This window comes from Drosophila gunungcola, chromosome 3R (assembly GCF_025200985.1).
Source record: "Drosophila gunungcola strain Sukarami chromosome 3R, Dgunungcola_SK_2, whole genome shotgun sequence".
NCBI lineage: Eukaryota > Metazoa > Arthropoda > Insecta > Diptera > Drosophilidae > Drosophila > Drosophila gunungcola.
In genome coordinates, this window is record NC_069139.1 from 10,808,656 (window position 1) to 10,827,802 (window position 19,147).

At 39.6% G+C, this 19,147-nt stretch overlaps 5 protein-coding genes and 1 pseudogene across 5 annotated transcripts; 3 read left to right on the forward strand and 3 right to left on the reverse strand.

The window, feature by feature from the left end:
* The first annotated feature begins 6 nt into the window (after window positions 1-6).
* LOC128259779 (antigen 5 like allergen Cul n 1-like) lies at window positions 7-1,150 on the forward strand. Its single transcript, XM_052992343.1, is given in 3 exon segments — window positions 7-323; window positions 378-534; window positions 537-1,150. Coding segments are annotated over 3 exon segments (786 nt in total). The 5' UTR covers window positions 7-209; the 3' UTR covers window positions 1,052-1,150.
* Window positions 1,151-1,229: 79 nt separating this feature from the next.
* Window positions 1,230-2,124, reverse strand: LOC128252071 (HIG1 domain family member 1A, mitochondrial-like; the record flags this gene model as incomplete). Its single annotated transcript, XM_052979473.1, has 2 exons — window positions 1,230-1,570; window positions 1,916-2,124. Coding segments are annotated over 2 exons (231 nt in total), but the record flags the coding sequence as incomplete, so codon positions are not given.
* Window positions 2,125-2,812: 688 nt separating this feature from the next.
* Window positions 2,813-3,688, forward strand: LOC128252072 (antigen 5 like allergen Cul n 1-like). The gene is made up of 2 exons (XM_052979474.1): window positions 2,813-2,821; window positions 2,915-3,688. The coding sequence occupies exons 1-2, from the start codon at window positions 2,813-2,815 to the stop codon at window positions 3,587-3,589; spliced, it is 684 nt and encodes a 227-aa protein (XP_052835434.1). The 3' UTR covers window positions 3,590-3,688.
* Window positions 3,689-3,763: 75 nt separating this feature from the next.
* On the reverse strand, window positions 3,764-5,620 carry LOC128259786 (HIG1 domain family member 1A, mitochondrial-like). Its single transcript, XM_052992357.1, has 3 exons — window positions 5,445-5,620; window positions 4,454-4,643; window positions 3,764-4,108 (listed from the first exon to the last, which is right to left on the reverse strand). Exons 1-3 carry the CDS (start codon window positions 5,536-5,538, stop codon window positions 4,087-4,089), a joined length of 306 nt encoding a protein of 101 aa, XP_052848317.1. The 5' UTR covers window positions 5,539-5,620; the 3' UTR covers window positions 3,764-4,086.
* Window positions 5,621-6,070: 450 nt separating this feature from the next.
* LOC128253898 (dihydrolipoyllysine-residue succinyltransferase component of 2-oxoglutarate dehydrogenase complex, mitochondrial) lies at window positions 6,071-8,926 on the forward strand. The gene is made up of 7 exons (XM_052982606.1): window positions 6,071-6,317; window positions 6,583-6,686; window positions 6,741-6,842; window positions 6,916-7,458; window positions 7,794-7,938; window positions 8,143-8,448; window positions 8,517-8,926. The coding sequence occupies exons 1-7, from the start codon at window positions 6,243-6,245 to the stop codon at window positions 8,649-8,651; spliced, it is 1,410 nt and encodes a 469-aa protein (XP_052838566.1). The 5' UTR covers window positions 6,071-6,242; the 3' UTR covers window positions 8,652-8,926.
* A 5,417-nt stretch (window positions 8,927-14,343) lies between these two features.
* On the reverse strand, window positions 14,344-16,650 carry LOC128253908 (uncharacterized; annotated as a pseudogene).
* Between the last annotated feature and the right edge of the window lie 2,497 nt (window positions 16,651-19,147).

A 19,147-nucleotide genomic window follows, 5' to 3' on the forward strand; every position in this document is an offset into this window, starting at 1 on the left:
AGGAACCTTGGTAGAGTGGTCTGCTTTTATACGGCATTAGATGAACTAAATTCCATAACTCCAGCCAGACATTCGTCGAAACCCAGCTGGAAAAATACAACGGCACAGACACCAACTGCGTTTGGATTACTACCAAAAACCGACTCTGAGTTGTCCTATAAAAAGAGACTTCTATCAGCCCAAGCTTCAGTGCAAAAACAGCAGCTGAAATGGCCATTAAGTCTCTGATCCTGTTAAATGCCTTGGTGGGACTCACCCTGGCGGTGGACTACTGTGCCCTGCCCACTTGTCTGGACAAGCACATCGCCTGCAACAACAAAGGGGTAAGATTGCCTACAAGGCTGAAATAATCCACACTTACCATATCTTCGAATCAGAACTTCAGCGAAAACTGCCCCAAGGATGTGCGTGAAGTGAAGATCGAACCGCACCACAAACTGATCCTGACCCTCTTCAACGAACTCCGCAACAACGTGGCTGGAGGAAGAGTGGAAGGCCTGCCCAAGGCTGTTCGCATGGCCAAGATGTCCTGGTGCAAGAGCTTTCCCACCTGGCCCTGCTCAACGTGCACACCTGTGAGTCCCTGCCGGACAAGTGCCGCAGCACGGAGAGATTCGCTTACGCCGGACAGAACAACGCCATGTTTAGCTACAGTGGGGCCGAGTCGGAGTACACCGATGCAGAGATTGTGAAGGAGCAGATCGAGAACTGGTTCGCCGAGCGCCTGAATGCCTCTCCCGAGATCCTGGCCAGCTTCCCGGAGGAGCTGCCCAACAGGGCTGTGGCCAAGTTCACCGTTGCCGTTGCGGAGAAGAACACCCACGTGGGATGTGCCGCCGTGCGCTTCTCTCGGGACTTTTACAACCACTTCGTGCTGACCTGCAACTTCGCCACCTCGAACATCGTGGGTCAGCCCGTCTATACTCCGGGAGAGAAGGCCGCCACTGGATGCAGGAACCGTTATGGTGCCGCCTACGACTACCCCAGTTTGTGCTACGCCAAGGAGATCTACGACAACGAGAAGATCATTGAAAACGCCAGGACGTTCTGAATCCGCTTTTTGCATTCGTAAGATCACCTTCGAAGGCGTATTTTATCACTATCATTAAATGAGCATGCAAATAAATAGCTAAAAGAGCTAAACATTTCACTTGTACCCTTAAATCCTTTCTAGAGAAAAAAGATTGGGGTTAGAAACCTTCCAAGCCACTCCGCAAATTATCGATTGCTTTGATTTCGCTTTAGTCTAAATTGTTTTATTTAATTATATCATATCATGCGAGAGGTATTCATTATCTTGTCGTCCGCTTTTAACAGCTTTCTTAGGATGTCCAACTTGTACAATTAAACAAACACAATATCACAATCTTACGCAGGTATACAAAACATTATCTAATTCCTAGGACACTTCGAGTCCAGCCCTCCAGGGTTCCTAACCCTCTTGATCGGTATGAATCTTTGATAATGCAATAAATAGAGTTATAATATAATCCCGATTTGTGTTGGTGGATGATTTTCAGAGAGGGAGGCAATGCAACCAGATGATCTTCAGTTAGTCAGTGATTTTGCACTAAAATGATGAAAAAATTAAAAGGAGGAATAAGTAAAATAAGCCAATATGGGTTATATGATTAAATATTCTTTTTTGGCTTTAAACAAATTGAAATAATTCGGTAAGAATATGATGATTTTCCAATCATAAAATTAGTTAGTTTACCAAGTTGTGGTGAGAGTTGATATATAAAAGGTCTTCAACAAAACTTTATATGTATCAAAATAGACAAGACAGGCTTGAAATCGGATATACCATTAACAATTATTTAAAGGTTTATGATTGGGATTCGAGGTATCTTGTGTACGAAAGACAACAACTATAAGTACAGCTAGCATTAACTATGTAGGAGCTGGGTATTACTTTTCCTTGGGCGCCTTGTCGAATAGGTACTCCTTGGCCATGCTGTAGGCCAATCCGATGGTCAGACATCCGACTACGGTTCCCTGGGCCGCCACACGCAACTGCATCAGAAACACACTGGTGCTCATCGTTCCACGGGTCCGGTACTTGTACGCACCAATCAGTCCAGCTGCTAAGAATCCGCCAATACCTGTGAGTAAAAGTAAAAATCACTGATTAGTCTGACTATTGAATTGGTTGTTATGGTCGCAGGTTTGTTGTTGCTAACTGCTCATGTGCAACAGCTGATAAAAGGCAGACGACGGCCAAAATTAAAATAGAAATTGTAGACTGTATGGGAATAGTGCTGCCCACTAACAAGCATAATATAGGCTATAATGTAGCTATTTTGTTTTTTAACTTATTAAATAATTTGGCACAATATATTAAGTTGCTCTATTAAATTTTAAATTGCTTAGATAGCAGTAAGTAGTATTAATTCTAAAAAGTTTATACAGCATTTTTCATTTGTATTATAAAATTACGATTAATTGAATTTGAATTGCAGCTCACCAAATAAATTAAAAATTTGAACCTATGCGTTATAATAAGACATCAATAAAAATAGCTAAATCTAAATTAGCATCACTTGTTAGCGTCAGCTGTTAATTGTCACACACGCAGAGAAGCGAGATAGTTGAATATTCGAACACGCGCCAAGATCAGATGGCAACGTGACGTCACGGATGTGATAATCCCACTCCCCGTTGCATTTCTCATGAAAAACTTTTGGAATTGCGAAATAGTCCCGTTACATCATGCGCTTTCCAGAAAAATTGTAGATTACGCAGCATTACCGTTATGTCACCCAATTTTAAAATGTACCCGAATTGCCGTTAACCTCAGCAATTGATAGCCATGGCCAAGGTCAAGATTAGCCGAATTTCGCGCACACGCATTATATAGATATTAAGCATATAAAAAATATCTTCTGATGTATTTTGCTTTAATCTTACCCAGAACTTCAGCGAAAACTGCCCCAAGGATGTGCGTGAAGTGAAGATCGAACCGCACCACAAACTGATCCTGACCCTCTTCAACGAACTCCGCAACAACGTGGCTGGAGGAAGAGTGGAAGGCCTGCCCAAGGCTGTTCGCATGGCCAAGATGTCCTGGTGCAAGGAGCTTTCCCACCTGGCCCTGCTCAACGTGCACACCTGTGAGTCCCTGCCGGACAAGTGCCGAAGCACGGAGAGATTCGCTTACGCCGGACAGAACAACGCCATGTTTAGCTACAGTGGGGCCGAGTCGGAGTACACCGATGCAGAGATTGTGAAGGAGCAGATCGAGAACTGGTTCGCCGAGCGCCTGAATGCCTCTCCCGAGATCCTGGCCAGCTTCCCGGAGGAGCTGCCCAACAGGGCTGTGGCCAAGTTCACCGTTGCCGTTGCGGAGAAGAACACCCACGTGGGATGTGCCGCCGTGCGCTTCTCTCGGGACTTTTACAACCACTTCGTGCTGACCTGCAACTTCGCCACCTCGAACATCGTGGGTCAGCCCGTCTATACTCCGGGAGAGAAGGCCGCCACTGGATGCAGGAACCGTTATGGTGCCGCCTACGACTACCCCAGTTTGTGCTACGCCAAGGAGATCTACGACAACGAGAAGATCATTGAAAACGCCAGGACGTTCTGAATCCGCTTTTTGCATTCGTAAGATCACCTTCGAAGGCGTATTTTATCACTATCATTAAATGAGCATGCAAATAAATAGCTAAAAGAGCTAAACATTTCACTTGTACCCTTAAATCCTTTCTAGAGAAAAAAGATTGGGGTTAGAAACCTTCCAAGCCACTCCGCAAATTATCGATTGTTTTGATTTCGCTTTAGTCTAAATTGTTTTATTTAATTATATCATATCATGCGAGAGGTATTCATTATCTTGTCGTCCGCTTTTAACAGCTTTCTTAGGATGTCCAACTTGTACAATTAAACAAACACAATATCACAATCTTACGCAGGTATACAAAACATTATCTAATTCCTAGGACACTTCGAGTCCAGCCCTCCAGGGTTCCTAACCCTCTTGATCGGTATGAATCTTTGATAATGCAATAAATAGAGTTATAATATAATCCCGATTTGTGTTGGTGGATGATTTTCAGAGAGGGAGGCAATGCAACCAGATGATCTTCAGTTAGTCAGTGATTTTGCACTAAAATGATGAAAAAATTAAAAGGAGGAATAAGTAAATAAGCCAATATGGGTTATATGATTAAATATTCTTTTTTGGCTTTAAACAAATTGAAAATAATTCGGTAAGAATATGATGATTTTCCAATCATAAAATTAGTTAGTTTACCAAGTTGTGGTGAGAGTTGATATATAAAAGGTCTTCAACAAAACTTTATATGTATCAAAATAGACAAGACAGGCTTGAAATCGGATATACCATTAACAATTATTTAAAGGTTTATGATTGGGATTCGAGGTATCTTGTGTACGAAAGACAACAACTATAAGTACAGCTAGCATTAACTATGTAGGAGCTGGGTATTACTTTTCCTTGGGCGCCTTGTCGAATAGGTACTCCTTGGCCATGCTGTAGGCCAATCCGATGGTCAGACATCCGACTACGGTTCCCTGGGCCGCCACACGCAACTGCATCAGAAACACACTGGTGCTCATCGTTCCACGGGTCCGGTACTTGTACGCACCAATCAGTCCAGCTGCTAAGAATCCGCCAATACCTGTGAGTAAAAGTAAAAATCACTGATTAGTCTGACTATTGAATTGGTTGTTATGGTCGCAGGTTTGTTGTTGCTAACTGCTCATGTGCAACAGCTGATAAAAGCCGGACGACGGCCAACAATAAAATAGAAATGTAAGACTGTATGGGAATAGTGCTGTCCACTAACAAGTACAATAAAGGCGTTAATGTAGCTATTTTGTTTTTTAACTTATTTAAATAATTTGGCACAATATATTAAGTTGCTCTATTAGTATTAATTCTAAAAAGTTTATACAGCATTTTTCATTTGTATTATAAAATTACGATTAATTGAATTTGAATTGCAGCTCACCAAATATCCAATACTACATATGTATGTACATAGCTAAATCGAAAAATCGAGTTAAATTAGCATCACTTGTTAGCGTCAGCTGTTAATTGTCACACACGCAGAGAAGCGAGATAGTTGAATATTCGAACACGCGCCAAGATCAGATGGCAACGTGACGTCACGGATGTGATAATCCCACTTCCCCGTTGCATTTTTCATGAAAAACTTTTGGAATTGCGAAATAGTCCCGTTACATCATGCGCTTTCCAGAAAAATCGTAGATTACGCAGCATTATCGTTATGTCACCCAATTTTAAAATGTACCCGAATTGCCGTTAACCTCAGCAATTGATTGCCATGGCCAAGGTCAAGATTAGCCGAATTTCGCGCACACGCATTATATAGATATTTAAGCAGTCTGCAGCCGAAAGTTCCCATGTGACGTCACGGCGGACAAACTTCCGCTGTTTGGAAACTCGCAAAACTTACCCACTAGCATGAAGGGTGATTCCTTGGCTTTCCTGGACAATTTGTTGGCCTGGGCGGCATCTTCCTCGCTGTCGAATAAGGACTTGGAGCTCATTTTGAACGCGGGTGGATTAGCTTGGTTTTCTCGTTTTGCAACGTTCGCGAAACTTTTAGCAAAGATCAGTGTGGCCAGTTTCTAAAAATATCATTATCCAGCCAGCAACATAACTAGCGATGGCACTATTGTTGGTGTAATTAGTTGGTTGCTTCTTAAGAATTTTAACCTGCTGGTAATCCTAAAAAAATCCATTTTATTACAATTAAAAAATCTGTAATGTTTACTATCACTATTGCAAACTATTGGAAAATAACGGAAGACTTAATGCTTAAGAATAATTGCTGTCAAAGATTAAGCTTGTTTATTAAGAGAACAAAAAGTCTTACGAAAATGATGCTAAAACCAATTAGCTAAGCATTTTTTAATTTTTAGTTGTCAATTTATTAATATTATTAGTTTCACGTAGCAGCGATATCGGCAAGTTCAATATGATAGTTTTGCGCCTCGGTCATACTTCCCAAAAAATACCAAATACCACAATCAGCTGTTCGTGGCGCTTTCGGCGCTTTTCCGCCAGATGACGCTTTCGCAATTCCTGTCATGACATAAGAAATTGGTATTTTTAAAGGGAACGGGGCGGATTGCAGAAATCGACGTAGCTTTGCTTTGGCCGCTAACTCTGTTTTAAATTTGTGTGTTTTGGAATAAATTGACAAGTGAAAGAACCGCCGACCCGAAATTCGCGAAACAGAGTCGCAGCAATGACGGGAATAATTTCGATCGTAACGAGGCGGCTGCCCCAAACTTTGGGAATGCGAGCCCTGCGGAGTAATGAGGTAAATTTCTGGACGCACGGGGGGATTCCCGGTTGGGTGGGGGGACGGCCCAGGTGTGGATACATTATCCAACGATATTTTTATATCCATTCATTCACTTTCGCTGCCCGCCTGGCACTCTGCGATTATGTAATTGTATGGGTGTGTGTGCGTGCGGTGCTGAAAAATGGGGAAAACTATTGTTTTGGACGCCCACCGCACGTGATCCGACAGCCGCCATCCGCTCCTGGTTGTGCAATCACTAATTTTCACATCCATCCACCAGTTGAAGCGCTGCATCCGCCAGTATTCCCGGCTAGTCGTCTGTGCCGCCCAGCAGCAGCAACTGCTCCGCCAAGATGCCTCCAATCGCTGCCAGGAGGCCACCAGGTGAGTCCTGCCCTGTCCGCCTTTGACTCTTCATTCAGGAATATCTGTTTCTAGGCTGCTCACCTGGCAAGGCATCCACACCACGTCGAGCATGTGGTCGGAGCAGACCGTGAATGTGCCTCCTTTTGCGGACTCCATCGCCGAGGGTGATATCAAGTAAGTGCTGGCTAAATACTTGGCGTCAAGCAACAGGTTCCTAACTTATTAATGGCCATTCCCCCCCAAACAGGTTCACCTGCAAGGTGGGTGACTCGTTCGCCGCCGACGAGGCCGTCATGGAAATCGAGACCGACAAGACCACGGTGGCTGTGCCAGCTCCCTTCGCCGGCTCCCTGACCGACATCCTGGTCAAGGATGGCGACACCGTCAAGCCCGGCCAGGCTCTGTTCAAGATAAAACCAGGTGCGGCGCCCGCCAAGGCAGCTGCTCCAGCGGCGGCTGCGCCCGCTCCTGCCGCTCCGAAAGCTGCCCCAGCTCCCGCTGCCGCCGCGCCCAAGGCGGCTCCCGCTCCAGCTGCCCCCGCCGCTGCCAAGCCGCCACCACCGCCACCAAAGGCAGCGGCTCGTCCGCCACCTGCCGCTCCAGTGGCCGCCCTCAAGCCGGCCGTTGCCCAGGTGAAGGTGCCGCCAGCAGACGGATCGCGCCAGATCCTGGGCACGCGGTCCGAGCAGCGCGTCAAGATGAACCGCATGCGTCAGAAGATCGCCGCCCGCTTGAAGGATGCTCAGAACACATGTGCTATGCTCACCACTTTCAACGAGATCGATATGAGGTGAGTTATCTACTTGACATTCGGAAATAATACCTGTTTCATCATTTTCATATTAATATAAAAAATCCAAATTCTAAAATTGTGGCGAATTTCGTAATTTTAATCTTGTTTAATATCATAAAAGATGTTTTACAAATCGAACTCGTATGTCATCATCTTTAAATTAAAATAAAAATCATAAAACAAGTTGTAAAGTCATTATAAAGGTTTAATAGGTCTTTTTTTTATGTTTAATCACATTTTTTTTTTGTTATAAATATTTAATTTATGTCCCTTAGAGTTTTATTATTGCCATTTAACCAGTGTACAATCGCTAAACCATTCTTTTTTTTCAGCTACGCCATGGACTTCCGCAAGCAGAATCTGGAGGCATTCGTCAAGAAGTACGGCATCAAGTTCGGATTCATGTCCATCTTCTCGAAGGCCAGTGCCTATGCGCTGCAGGACCAGCCCGTGGTGAACGCCGTCATCGATGGCACGGTAAACAGGCCCCTGCCCCGCCCTCCGCTTATCACTTGCTTATCGCCCGTGACGTAGCTTGATAAGACATATTGTTTAAAGTGCTCTTATCGGGCTACAAGTAAGCTTTTTATGTCGCTTTTGTTTATGCAACTTCCCCTGGCGATATGACGAATGTGGAATTTTCTGTGTTGCCAAGCGCTCATAGTTGCTTCGATTTTGCAGGACATCGTGTACCGCGACTATGTGGACATCTCGGTGGCCGTGGCCACGCCCCGTGGCCTGGTGGTGCCCGTCATCCGTAACGTGGAGGGCATGAACTACGCCGACATCGAGATCGCCCTGGCCGGTCTGGCCGACAAGGCGAAGCGGGATGCCATCACCGTGGAGGACATGGACGGCGGCACCTTCACCATCAGCAATGGCGGAGTGTTCGGTTCCTTGATGGGCACGCCCATCATCAATCCGCCACAGAGTGCCATTCTCGGCATGCACGGTATCTTTGAGCGGCCAATTGCTGTCAAGGGAGAGGTGGGTTATCCGACATATAATCATAATCATAATTGCGAGCTCTATTAATGATTGTATTGCAAAACCAGGTCAAGGTTCGCCCCATGATGTATGTCGCACTGACCTACGATCACCGAATCATCGATGGACGCGAGGCGGTCCTGTTTCTGCGCAAAGTCAAGGCTGCCGTGGAGAACCCAGCGATTATTGTAGCCGGCTTGTAGAGTGAATTGTCTTAAAATGCGTCCACGGCCTTCAGTTGATATTAGCCTCCTTAATTTGAACCTAATTTTTGGATATTTATTTTATATTGCGAGCGTCACGAAAAAATAGAAAAAGAGCAAACAAATTTTACTATACTCGAAACAGCGGAAGTAGTCTTAATAAATATCACGTGGATCTTTTCCTAAACATAAACTGTGCACTGAATGTTAATGTTAATCTAAGACGCTGCGATGCAATGTCACAATAAACGATGACGATTATTGACCAACCCCAATGCATGCGATTTTGAGCGTTGCAACTTAAGCCACCTGCACTATATAACTATGTGATTAATTTGCTATTTGTATTGACGAAATGTTTTTAATGGGGCCAGTTAAGGAAGTGAAGACCGGAGCTTCTCCAATTGTGTACCGTTTCTTATCTTTAATAATTTGCAAATCTAAAAAACGAACTGTAAACAGTCTTATCATTTGGTCTATCATGTGAGGTGTCTTTTGGATTGAATGAAAAGCATGCGACAATCGAGGGGCTTGTTCTTTCTTTTCGTAAGCCATTTTGTGAAAGGTTATTTAAAAAAAAGGAACAACAGCTATTGCTAAAATTAAATTTTAAATTTAAATAAAATTAAAACAGTAATTCTTATTTATAAAACAAAAATTACAACAAAAATTTGGAACCAGCGAAGTTATAATTTTGTTCATTTAATTAATTAAATAAATGACAATCCTTTATTTTTTAAACTTTTAAATACAATTTGCGATGACGAAGTTGAATTATTTCCTTTTTTAAACTAGCCTTGGATAACAGAATATAGGGATTTAGTGAAAATTTAAGACCAATCGTTTTTAGAAGGACACTTATAAACTTTCATAAAATCGCTCAGACTAAAATGATTGCTTAAAACGATGTAAGATCCCGATTATAACTGAAAAAAAGAATATTAAACAAAACGGAATACTTGTAAATACAACATTTTTCTATGTTGACCAAGTATAATTGGTTTAGCTAAATAAAACTCGGTTTTTATTGTTTTGTTATTAGAGCAAATTGGCTTGTACAATTTTATTGATTTTTGTTTGATAATAGTACTCACACTATTAATAGTGTTTACAATATTTCGAGGTTGTGCGGTTTAATTAACAATTTAAAATATATGTTCGTACAATGGATTAAATGTGATTTTAGAACTTTGTGCCAAATTATGTTTTTGGTTACATGAATTTTGTTTTTTTAAATAAATATAGAAAATGTTTTTTTTTCGTAGATCTATCAGAGATTGATTAACACAGTTTTGATTTAGTTTTATAACTTGTCTGAATTTATGTTTACCTGAGTGCTTTTTTTTTAACATTTTTGCTTATCACATGTGTCGAAATAAATAAGAACTGAATCTGACGACGATAATGATAGTAGGGAGAATATCGAAATAAAATATATAAAAAATATACTTGTGTGTATAAATGAATGTATGTATAAAATCACATAAAAAATGCGACAATCGTTTCGTCTAAAACATTTCGCAATTCAATTGCGAAATTTCGAAGAATTGACATTTTAGGCAAAAGGATTGGCATTATCTACATTAGTTTTCTTTTCTTTTGCATTTTGTGTTTTCTTTTTTTGCGTTTTTGTGCAATTTCTCGTATTAATTTTTAGCTTAACTAAGGGGATACAGAGTGTAGTTACGTGGTACAATTCGCGCTTAATCGTAGTTCCTGATGATGCTGCGTTTTTGGGTCTAAAGAGGCCTAAGGTGAAGCTAATCGTATATCGTTTTGATCTGCCCGATGGGGAATTTCCATTATCTAGGGTTGGGGTTGGGGGTCAGGGGTCAGGGGTCTAGGGCGTTGTGGGCGGGGTCAGTCGGCACTGCACTTGGCAAAGTGCAACGCTCTTAAGTCTAAGCAATTACACTAGGTATCCCCAACCTTGTGTCCGAAATGTTTTCTTAACTCTTTTTTCCTTTTTCTCCTGTTCTGGCTATAGAATATCTATATATTCTCAATCCTTTCGGGTGACTTGTGTCTCTCTCTATCTATCTCTATCTGTCTCTCTCTTTGCGTAGATCTTGGTCGGGAAGGATATGCTTTTTTTCTTTCTATACTATATATTATTTTTTTTTTTTGAATGGCTTTCAATAGAACTATTGTACAAGATTCCATTTGCTACTCTTCGTGGGTGCTTCTCGCGTCTGTCTCAATGATTTTGCAAATTTCCAAATTGCCCGAAACTTCCTTGGTTCTTCTTACATTTTTGATTTTGTCCTAGTGGCCAAAGGTTTAGGATGCTGCTCTCTGAAGATGGGTTGTGTGTAAATAAAATTCATAACTAAATTCGGGGGTCTGAGTTGCTTGAATTTGGGCTTTTTTTGGGCTTCGGCTTGGGTGTGTTTTTACGGTTCGTTTTGCTAGTACAAGTCGGAAATGTGTAATTTCATAAGACGGTTTTTTGCATTTTCTTGTTTGCCAAGTCTCTCTGGGTGGTGTTTCTGTGTTGTGTGTGCAGTGTGTTGTGTGTGCTGTGTGCTGTGTCGTCATCGTGAAGTCGGCTGCCACTTGGCCGGGCAACTTTTACCATGAATTTATAAATCAAAACGTTCGGCTGTCGGCTGTTCTGTCTAGTGGCCATTGACTGGTTAGGGCTGGGTGGGAAGGGCTTGTCGGATTGGGTGACTCGTCTTGGCAGAGGGTCTGTGCTGCTTGGTCTCCTCATGCCAGCCATATTTTATTTATTGATGGCAATTATGCCTCGACCTCGGCTATTGCCAGTAGTTTATATAAATTTGGAGTTTTGTTTGATGTGCTTTCAGCTGCATGACGCTGGATGATGATGGTTCGAACTTTTGCCAAAGAAACCGACTCTGACCACAATTTGAAAGGGCGTCTGGGCTTGAGTTTGAGTTGGAGTTTCTGTTTTTCGCCTGTGCTTGTGACACTCGTCTCGAATATTACTTAAAGTTGCGGTTCTGCTGGCGCTTCACATGCCTTCATTTTGTTTGAGATTTTGATTTTGATTATAATTTTGATTTCGAATTGGATTTGGGTTAAGTTGTAGTAGTGTTTGTGTCTTCGACTTTTGCATTTTTTTTTGTGCGGCGGCCTTGGGGCGAAAGTAATGGGCTTTAGGCCTCTCCTGGGGCGGATCAAAGTGGTCATCGCCGAAGAATCTTTTGAGGATGGATGATGCTGCCTGGAAATGATTTTGCCGGCTCAACTGCTTTTGCTTTCTGGTTTTTCAACCCCTCTTCTATGGGTGAGTGTTCTTTGAAATCGCGTGCCTTTGTTTCTGTTTCAGTTGGAGATTCTGCTTGTGTTTCTGTTACTGTTTCAGTTTCAGTTCCAGATTCAGATTCAGTTTCAGCTTCAGTTTTTGTTCTTGTGGATTTGGAATTTCACGAGAGCTGGGAATTGTTTTGTTTCGCTGTGATTTATCTGCCGCCTGCCGCACGACTCGCCCTCGGCCGCCATTTGTAAGATTTTGGCCAGAAAGTTGCCAGGAGTTTCCCTAACCATGTTCCTGTTCCTGTCGCGTCTTCTTCGCCAGCTCCAGCTCGGAATTTTGGGTGCTTTGGTGCTTTGGTGCTTTGGTTCTTTTCGGCGGGCTCCGTTTTTGCTCCTGACATTTGTCGCATTAAAACTTCCGCAGTTTCTTGTAATTTATAATACTGCCTTTTTGAAATTTAGCTGCAGTTCTTTCTCTCATTTTTGAATTTTGGCCTTGCTTTGTTTTCTGAACTTAATGGGTGGGCTGCGAATACTTAATCATCTTAATGTGGTAATAATTATGCACCGAAGGTTCCTTGAATGTTGCGACTTCTAAGCTTAATTTGTTTTATTTTTCGATTATTTAATTTGGCAGGGCCTTGGTTCGATTTTTGTATTTTCCTTATTGTCACTTAGATCATTATTAGGCTTTTTCTTTTGCAGATTTTGGATTTTGGTTAGAATATGGTTTACCTGGCTGCTTAAAATGCTTAAAATTTAAATTTGGAATGGTTTTGGAATTTTGTGGCCGGTCAGTGGTTGAATTTTGCTTATAATTTTGGTTTCAGTTTTAAATTTTGATGATTGCCAGAGGAGCCGAAAGTTGAAATTGAAATTTTGGATTTGTTTTGGCTGGTTCTAAAATAAAATAATTTAGATATAGAAATATTATTTTTGGTATGAATTAGGGAGACCTTTTAGTTGTATAAAATTTTATATATGTATATGTATAGAATTTGCATTTTTGAACATTCTAAAATATTCCTCATATATCTAGTTGGATTGCTTTTGTTGAATATATGTACTAATGTGAATTTATGGTAAGCCATTAATATTATTTTTGAGATACGAATCGGTTAATTTTGGTATTCCAGACCTGTATTTGATACTAGTATGTCTTTATGGTAGAATTGGAACAAAAGCTTAAGAAAAAATTCAAAATTTGGAAATCATTTTACAAATTTGAATGAAATGATTTTAGTGTGTTGTGCACATGTGTTTAAATTTGTTAATGGACTTTATAAAAATGATTCTCATATCGTTGAGCTAGAATGTCGCTATATTTATGAGCTGGAGTCACTAATTTTGGCTATTTAAAGTTCGAATTTAAATCTCATTTATTCGTTTAAATTTTGTGCAGGAAGTTATTAAACATTAAATCTAATTATTGAAGGATATTGATATTTTCATTGCCTTTTAATTAATAATTTGTTAAATAAAGTCTTAAACGAGAATTTCATTGAAGTTAGATTTAGAATTAATCAGAAATGTCCCAAAACTTTTTAATGGAATGGCTGATTTGGCCCTTAAATTTTGTGTGATTACAAGTTGTAGTTTTCCAGTTGAATTTGTTGTTTGTAAATTTGTTTTATCAGAAGTTGCTAAAGAAAAGTTTTTAAAACTAATTTTTTCCGGACTAGTATTTTTGATTTTCATATTATATAAATTTGCTAATTGTAATTCAAAATTTTATCAGATTGCTTCGTTAGAAATATTTTCATACTTTATCAGATTGTTTAGTCTGAAGTTTTTAAATTGAATTTTATTGAATATGAAATGATATTTTAAAATTAAAATTTTAGACTGATATTTCGGATTTGGTTTTTGAACGCATTTGTGTTTTCTTTTAATTTTGCTTTCTAAAAAAAGATTTTCGTGAGTGAAAATAGTTTCTTGCGTAAAAGTAAATTCAGATATAATGTTTGGTTTAATATAGAATTTTGAAATATTGATATTTCTTAAATATTTTTGTTCGGCTTGGATGTCATAAAGGGGACTGCCGGTTAAACTTATAATTTATTTATTTTACTCAAAAGTTCCTTTTTTGTCTTTTGTGCTTTTAAAATTTGAGTAACCTGAATAATGTTCTCTTTTTTTGTAATAGTGTGTATAATTTTGATTATTTATGTAGATGATGAAATTTTTTAGGAATGGCAGTGTTTTGTTAGTTGATAATTTTGTAATTTTTTTATAAATCGTAAGCTCTTTACAAAATTTAAAATTTACATGAACATTGACTTGACGAAATATTTGATAGCTAAATGTTAAATTATCAAAGTTTTAAAAAAATGTATTAAATAACCTTTTTTTTTATCATTTTGAAAAAAGTGTTTTTTGTTATCGCATATATTTTTGCTAGTTTATTTCCAAGTATGTTATCTTTAAAAGATGCATTTAGAATTTGGTTGTTTTTTTTTTCTTTGAGGGTTTTGATATGTTTTTGAATAATAAAATAATTATTTCAGGCTAACGTTTTTGATAAACGAAAATTTATGAAATAAAATCAAACTTTGATCTTAAAAATAAATTTTGCTTCCATAGTGCTTTGGTAGTTATGAATTTTGTAGTTATTTGAAAGTAGGAATTTTGTGTCTATTACGGTGTTTGTTTTTTGGAATTTTGAATTCAGGTAAAGAATTTTTTATGCTTTGAGTTTAAATATTGATGTTTAATTTTGAGCATTTGAATTTTTGAATAATTTTGTATGTATGCACGTTTTTTGGGATTTTGAATTTGGGAAAAGTATTCTTAATGCTTTGAGTTTATATATTGATATTGAATTTGGAGCATTTGAATTTTTGAATAATTTTGTATAACGTTCATTCTTTTTTATTAATTTTGTTGCTTGAAATTTTAATTTTGATTCTGATATTCATATTGTTTATAAATTACAACTTATGTGATTTTAAATGGGGAACTGATCTATCTTTTTGTGATTTTGAATTCTATTTAAAAGCTTGAACAAAAGTTTTTTTTTTTTATAATTTGGATTGTGTCTTTTTTTGTTGTTGTTTTGAATTTGAACGAGTGCCTTTAAGTTTTTGGAGTTTTTGTAGTAAAATGTATTTTTGTTGTTTAAACAATTTAAAACTTAAATTGGTATTCTTTGAAATCGGATTTGGAATTAATGGGTCTTGCTTTTATAAGTCAAATCGCAAAAAAAGGTATTTTATTTGGAAAAAAAATTTAAATTTTGTATTGAAACTTTTGAATTCGTATGGACTTTCTATTGATTTTAAAATTTTTCTGAATTTTTTAAGTTGAATTGGGGTTTTGTCGAATTATAGATTTCTGAATTTAAAAATTTTAAAATTTGGGTGTTGGCAGAAATTATTTATAAAATTTAATATGGCTTTTTGTGATTTGAATTTGGATGGCGATTTTTTGATTTGCATTTTTGCTCACCAAGTTAATGTAGTTTAGCTGCCTGAACTGAAGTTTTTCGTACTCTTACTTAACGATACTTATTATTAAAATGTATTTTTAGACTCTTAGATTTGGACAGCCCATTTTATTTTTTAAAATTTTTTCGATCTGAAGAGTTTAAAAAATGTATTTAAAGTTTCGTGCATTGTAACCTAATTTCGCAGATCTAAAGGTAACGATTTTGTTCTCTGAGTAGTAATTGTTGGCCGAATTTCATGAAGTTTTGAGCAGAGTAACTTTCAATTAAATATACAAATTTATTTTTAAACTATTGAATTTGGATGGCAATTTTGCGGCTTAAATTGTTTCGACCTAAACTGAATTCAGATTTTATTTTAAGTCTTCTTGTTTCTAATTTGGCTGCTTTAATCGCTATGATTTCTCTGTATCAAATTTGTTGCTGAGTCAATGACCAATGGACATTTTCGTGTTCTTAAGGGTTGAGGGTGGAATTGATGACTTCCTGAAGGATTTGTACTAATTTGTTTGCTGTACAAATTTCCATCAACATTTCTTGCGCATTAAATATTTCTTTGAAATTTTCAAAAACGTGTGATTAAAAATTGCCGCAACGCCTTTGCTATCTTTGATGAAAATGTCAACGAAATATTGAAAGCGCTAAGAAATGCTTGAGTTAAACTTGAGTTCGGCTTGGCTATAGTTTTGTTTTTACGTTTTTTGTTTGCCTATAACTCGCTTTCCTTGTATTTTTCTATCGAACTTTTGGGGTCAGGCTATCTATTTCTTTTCTTCTTGGGAATCGTAGAAGCAGCTTCCTTTGCAGCCATTTTATTGCCAAAGGGGTGTGAGTGTGGTGGTGTGTTGGTGAGCGTACCCCTGCGTGTATGTGTGTGATTTCTAAAGTGTGTGTGTGGTGTGTGTGTGTGTGTGTGTGTGAGTGTGAGTGTGACTGGGTGGTTGATTTGCGCCTAAAGCTCTGGGCCATGCGAAACGGTCTTTTGGCATTTGCTGATTTTTGCATTAAGATTGTGGTTAAACTAAAGATTCGTAAGGACGAAACGCGAATTTGGAATTTACATTCTTTCGATTTGCGTTTTGGGACACAAAATGATAAACTATTGCATTGTGTGTGTGGAATTTGGAGGGGCAGGGGCAAACTCTTTGGTTGATAAAAAAAAACAAAAAAAAACTCATGGATTCTTGGTTTGCCTTCTGGAAATGAAGCCTTCTGCGATGCCGTAGAAGAAGAGTTCGGTTTTTGGATTTTGAGTTGTAACGGCGGGATTTTGAAATTTGGTTTTTGGGCTGCTATAGAGAGTGGAAGGAGGCTCACCTTTGGCTCGATTTTGGGTTTTGAATTTGGTTATTTCTTTGTCAATAACTAGAACTTTGTTATTTTTTTGAAATTTTTCTAATGACGTTTCAAAAGGGGTTTTTGTAAACTGTTTTGGAAATTAGGTTCTAAACAGAAGTCAAAACATACTTGCGAAATTCGGAGAGCAAAAGGTGGGCGCTCTTCCCTCGCTCTCTGCTGCTGCTTCGGCTCTCTCTTTCTCTCTCTCTCTCTCTGTGTCTCGGTTTGTGCTTGTGTGTGAATTCGCCGCAGGATGTGGGCTGTATGTGTGTGTGCGTGTGCTTCCTGTGTCGAAGGGTGGCTTTCGCTGCTTGGGGTAAGTCACTGCCCCTGCTAAGATATTCAGCAGGGTATCTACGGCGGGGCAGCTTTCTCCTTTCTGGTTATCTGCTGCTTCTGCCTCCGCTGGCGTCGCTGCTCCTCCGCTTCGTCCTTCTGCTCCTTTCGCCGTCAAATGCTCGATCCTCCTCCTCAACGCAATCGAGTTCATCATCATCGGCTTTGGACTTGGGCCCCAGCAAAAGTGTACTTGGTTTTTTGGATTGCGCCTGGACTTGAATTTCGGTTTCCTTCCTTGCAGTTTCTGTCGGATTTCGGTGTGATTTGCTGGCCGGATTTGTTGCTTGGGGCACAGGGGCACTTTACGGTGGGCGGCGGCGGCGGCGGTGGGGCGTGGCAGTTGCTTAAGACCTGGGCAGTTTGGCTGGTTGTCAATTTCGGTTCGATTTTGATAGCAGTTGGGATTTTGAATTTCGTTCTTGGCGAGATTGTCATTGCAGTAGAGAATTATGAGCAGTAAACACTTAAGAATTTTGTTGAGTTTCATAACAATTTCGTTGGTGGGGATGTGAGTCTGATCCGGATGCAAGATGTGTGGTTACTGCTCGATCCATAATAGCTTTCCTTTCTTCAGCTTCTTGGGGTTCCTTTTAAAAATAAGTATTTTAAATATTTAATAAATGTATTAGATTTTTGTAGGCATAACTGGTAATATTAATTAAATGTTTTAAATATAAAACAGATATTTACCTGTAAGATATAAAAACGATATTATTATCTCTCTTTACTAAAGATGCTTCATCTCGTGCTGTTTGGCCAGATGTGTTGAGAACTTTCCAATTGGTTCCAGTTTGGTTACGATTTTGTTTCAGCTTTCCTTGATTTTAGTTGTTACTTTTGAATTTGGTTTTATGTTTGGAAATATTACGATTTGTATTCCAAAATTTTCCTTTGATTGAATTAGGTATTTTGCTGAGTTATTTCCAGAACTGATATTTTGTAATGTTTTTGAATTTGTTTTAACTTTTGCTTTAATTTAGGCTTTTGGTTTGTTGTATTGTTTTTTTTTTTTTTGTTATACTTTAACCATCTCACGAAAATGTGTTAAATGTGAACTTTACATTAACTATTTTCGCAAATTGTTCGTTTGGAGATTGAATGTTTGGTACTGGGGTTTTATACAAATTAATCTGACATTCGGCGGTTGAATTTTTGCAACTTTTCGACTGAATTTTGTTGTGCTTGCTGCGGTGGATTTGGTTGATTTTTGTGTCGGTCGTTCGGTGTGGAGATGCTGCAACAGCCTCCTTAGCGTCGCCTGGTCATGGCGCTCCAAGGAGTCCTCGATCCTGGTGCTTCTGTTGCTCCTGTGCGGCTCCTGCTCCTGCTGTTGATCCTCAGCGTTTGAAGATTGAAATGAAACTGATTGATTCTGCGCAGCAGCCGCAGTTTATATACCCGCCAGATCGGGCGAAGCGACGCCAAGCGATCCGATCGCAATCAGGATGCTAGAGCTTTGTCCATTGTCTGGCAGGATGTGGACAAAGGACGCCGTTGGCAACAATGAAAACCCGTTGGGCAAGTTTATTGTAGAAAAAGCAACGCTCAAAAAGATCGGAAAACACTCGCGTTTCCCTTGGTGGTGGGTCTGGGATCGCGGGGTGGTTACACAGATAGGAGTAGGTATAAGGATCGGGAGCGGGATCTATGGAACGCAGCATCAGCATCAGTGGGCACACCTGGCGAGCTGAAAAAGCTGCAGCAGCCGCTGGACCAAACTGGTTTCGAGGGTCCAAGGGTCCGAGGGTTTTTTAGCTACATCCTCGCGTATCCTTGACCATTTGAACTGCAATTGTCTGGCCCTGATGATGGGAAAAATTCCCTATTTGAACTTGTTTTTCCACACTCCGCTCCCTTGCGCCTCGCTTTGCCCACCGAAACAAGTTTCTTGAGCGAGCGAAATTTGTCAGCTTTAAATTTATGGCCCGCACAGGTCGATGGCGGTTTAAGCGAATGGCTGGCTCTTCTAACCCAGATTGCCATGTTTCCCCATGTAATCCAAATGAGAGGGACGTCGTCCCAGACCCCCATCCATCCGCAATCCATCACCCACATCAGACGCAGTTTTCCGCTTGTGGGTCAACCTTTTCCTTGGTCGCCAGCCGGCGGTGAATTCTTGCTCCTTTTCGTCCGTTATTTTTTTTCACATCTT

Excerpts from the sequence above, each read along its gene's own strand:
- LOC128259786 (XM_052992357.1), bottom strand. The coding sequence starts at position 5,538 with ATGAGCTCCAAGTCCTTATTCGACAGCGAGGAAGATGCCGCCCAGGCC. Across the intron at positions 4,644-5,444 it reads ATCACCCTTCATGCTAGTGG|GTATTGGCGGATTCTTAGCA; the intron begins GTAAGTTTTGCG and ends TTTTACTCACAG. Across the intron at positions 4,109-4,453 it reads GACAAGGCGCCCAAGGAAAA|TGCAAAATCACTGACTAACT; the intron begins GTAATACCCAGC and ends TCATCATTTTAG.
- LOC128253898 (XM_052982606.1), top strand. The coding sequence starts at position 6,243 with ATGACGGGAATAATTTCGATCGTAACGAGGCGGCTGCCCCAAACTTTG. Across the intron at positions 6,843-6,915 it reads ATCGCCGAGGGTGATATCAA|GTTCACCTGCAAGGTGGGTG; the intron begins GTAAGTGCTGGC and ends CCCCCCAAACAG. Across the intron at positions 8,449-8,516 it reads CAATTGCTGTCAAGGGAGAG|GTCAAGGTTCGCCCCATGAT; the intron begins GTGGGTTATCCG and ends TTGCAAAACCAG.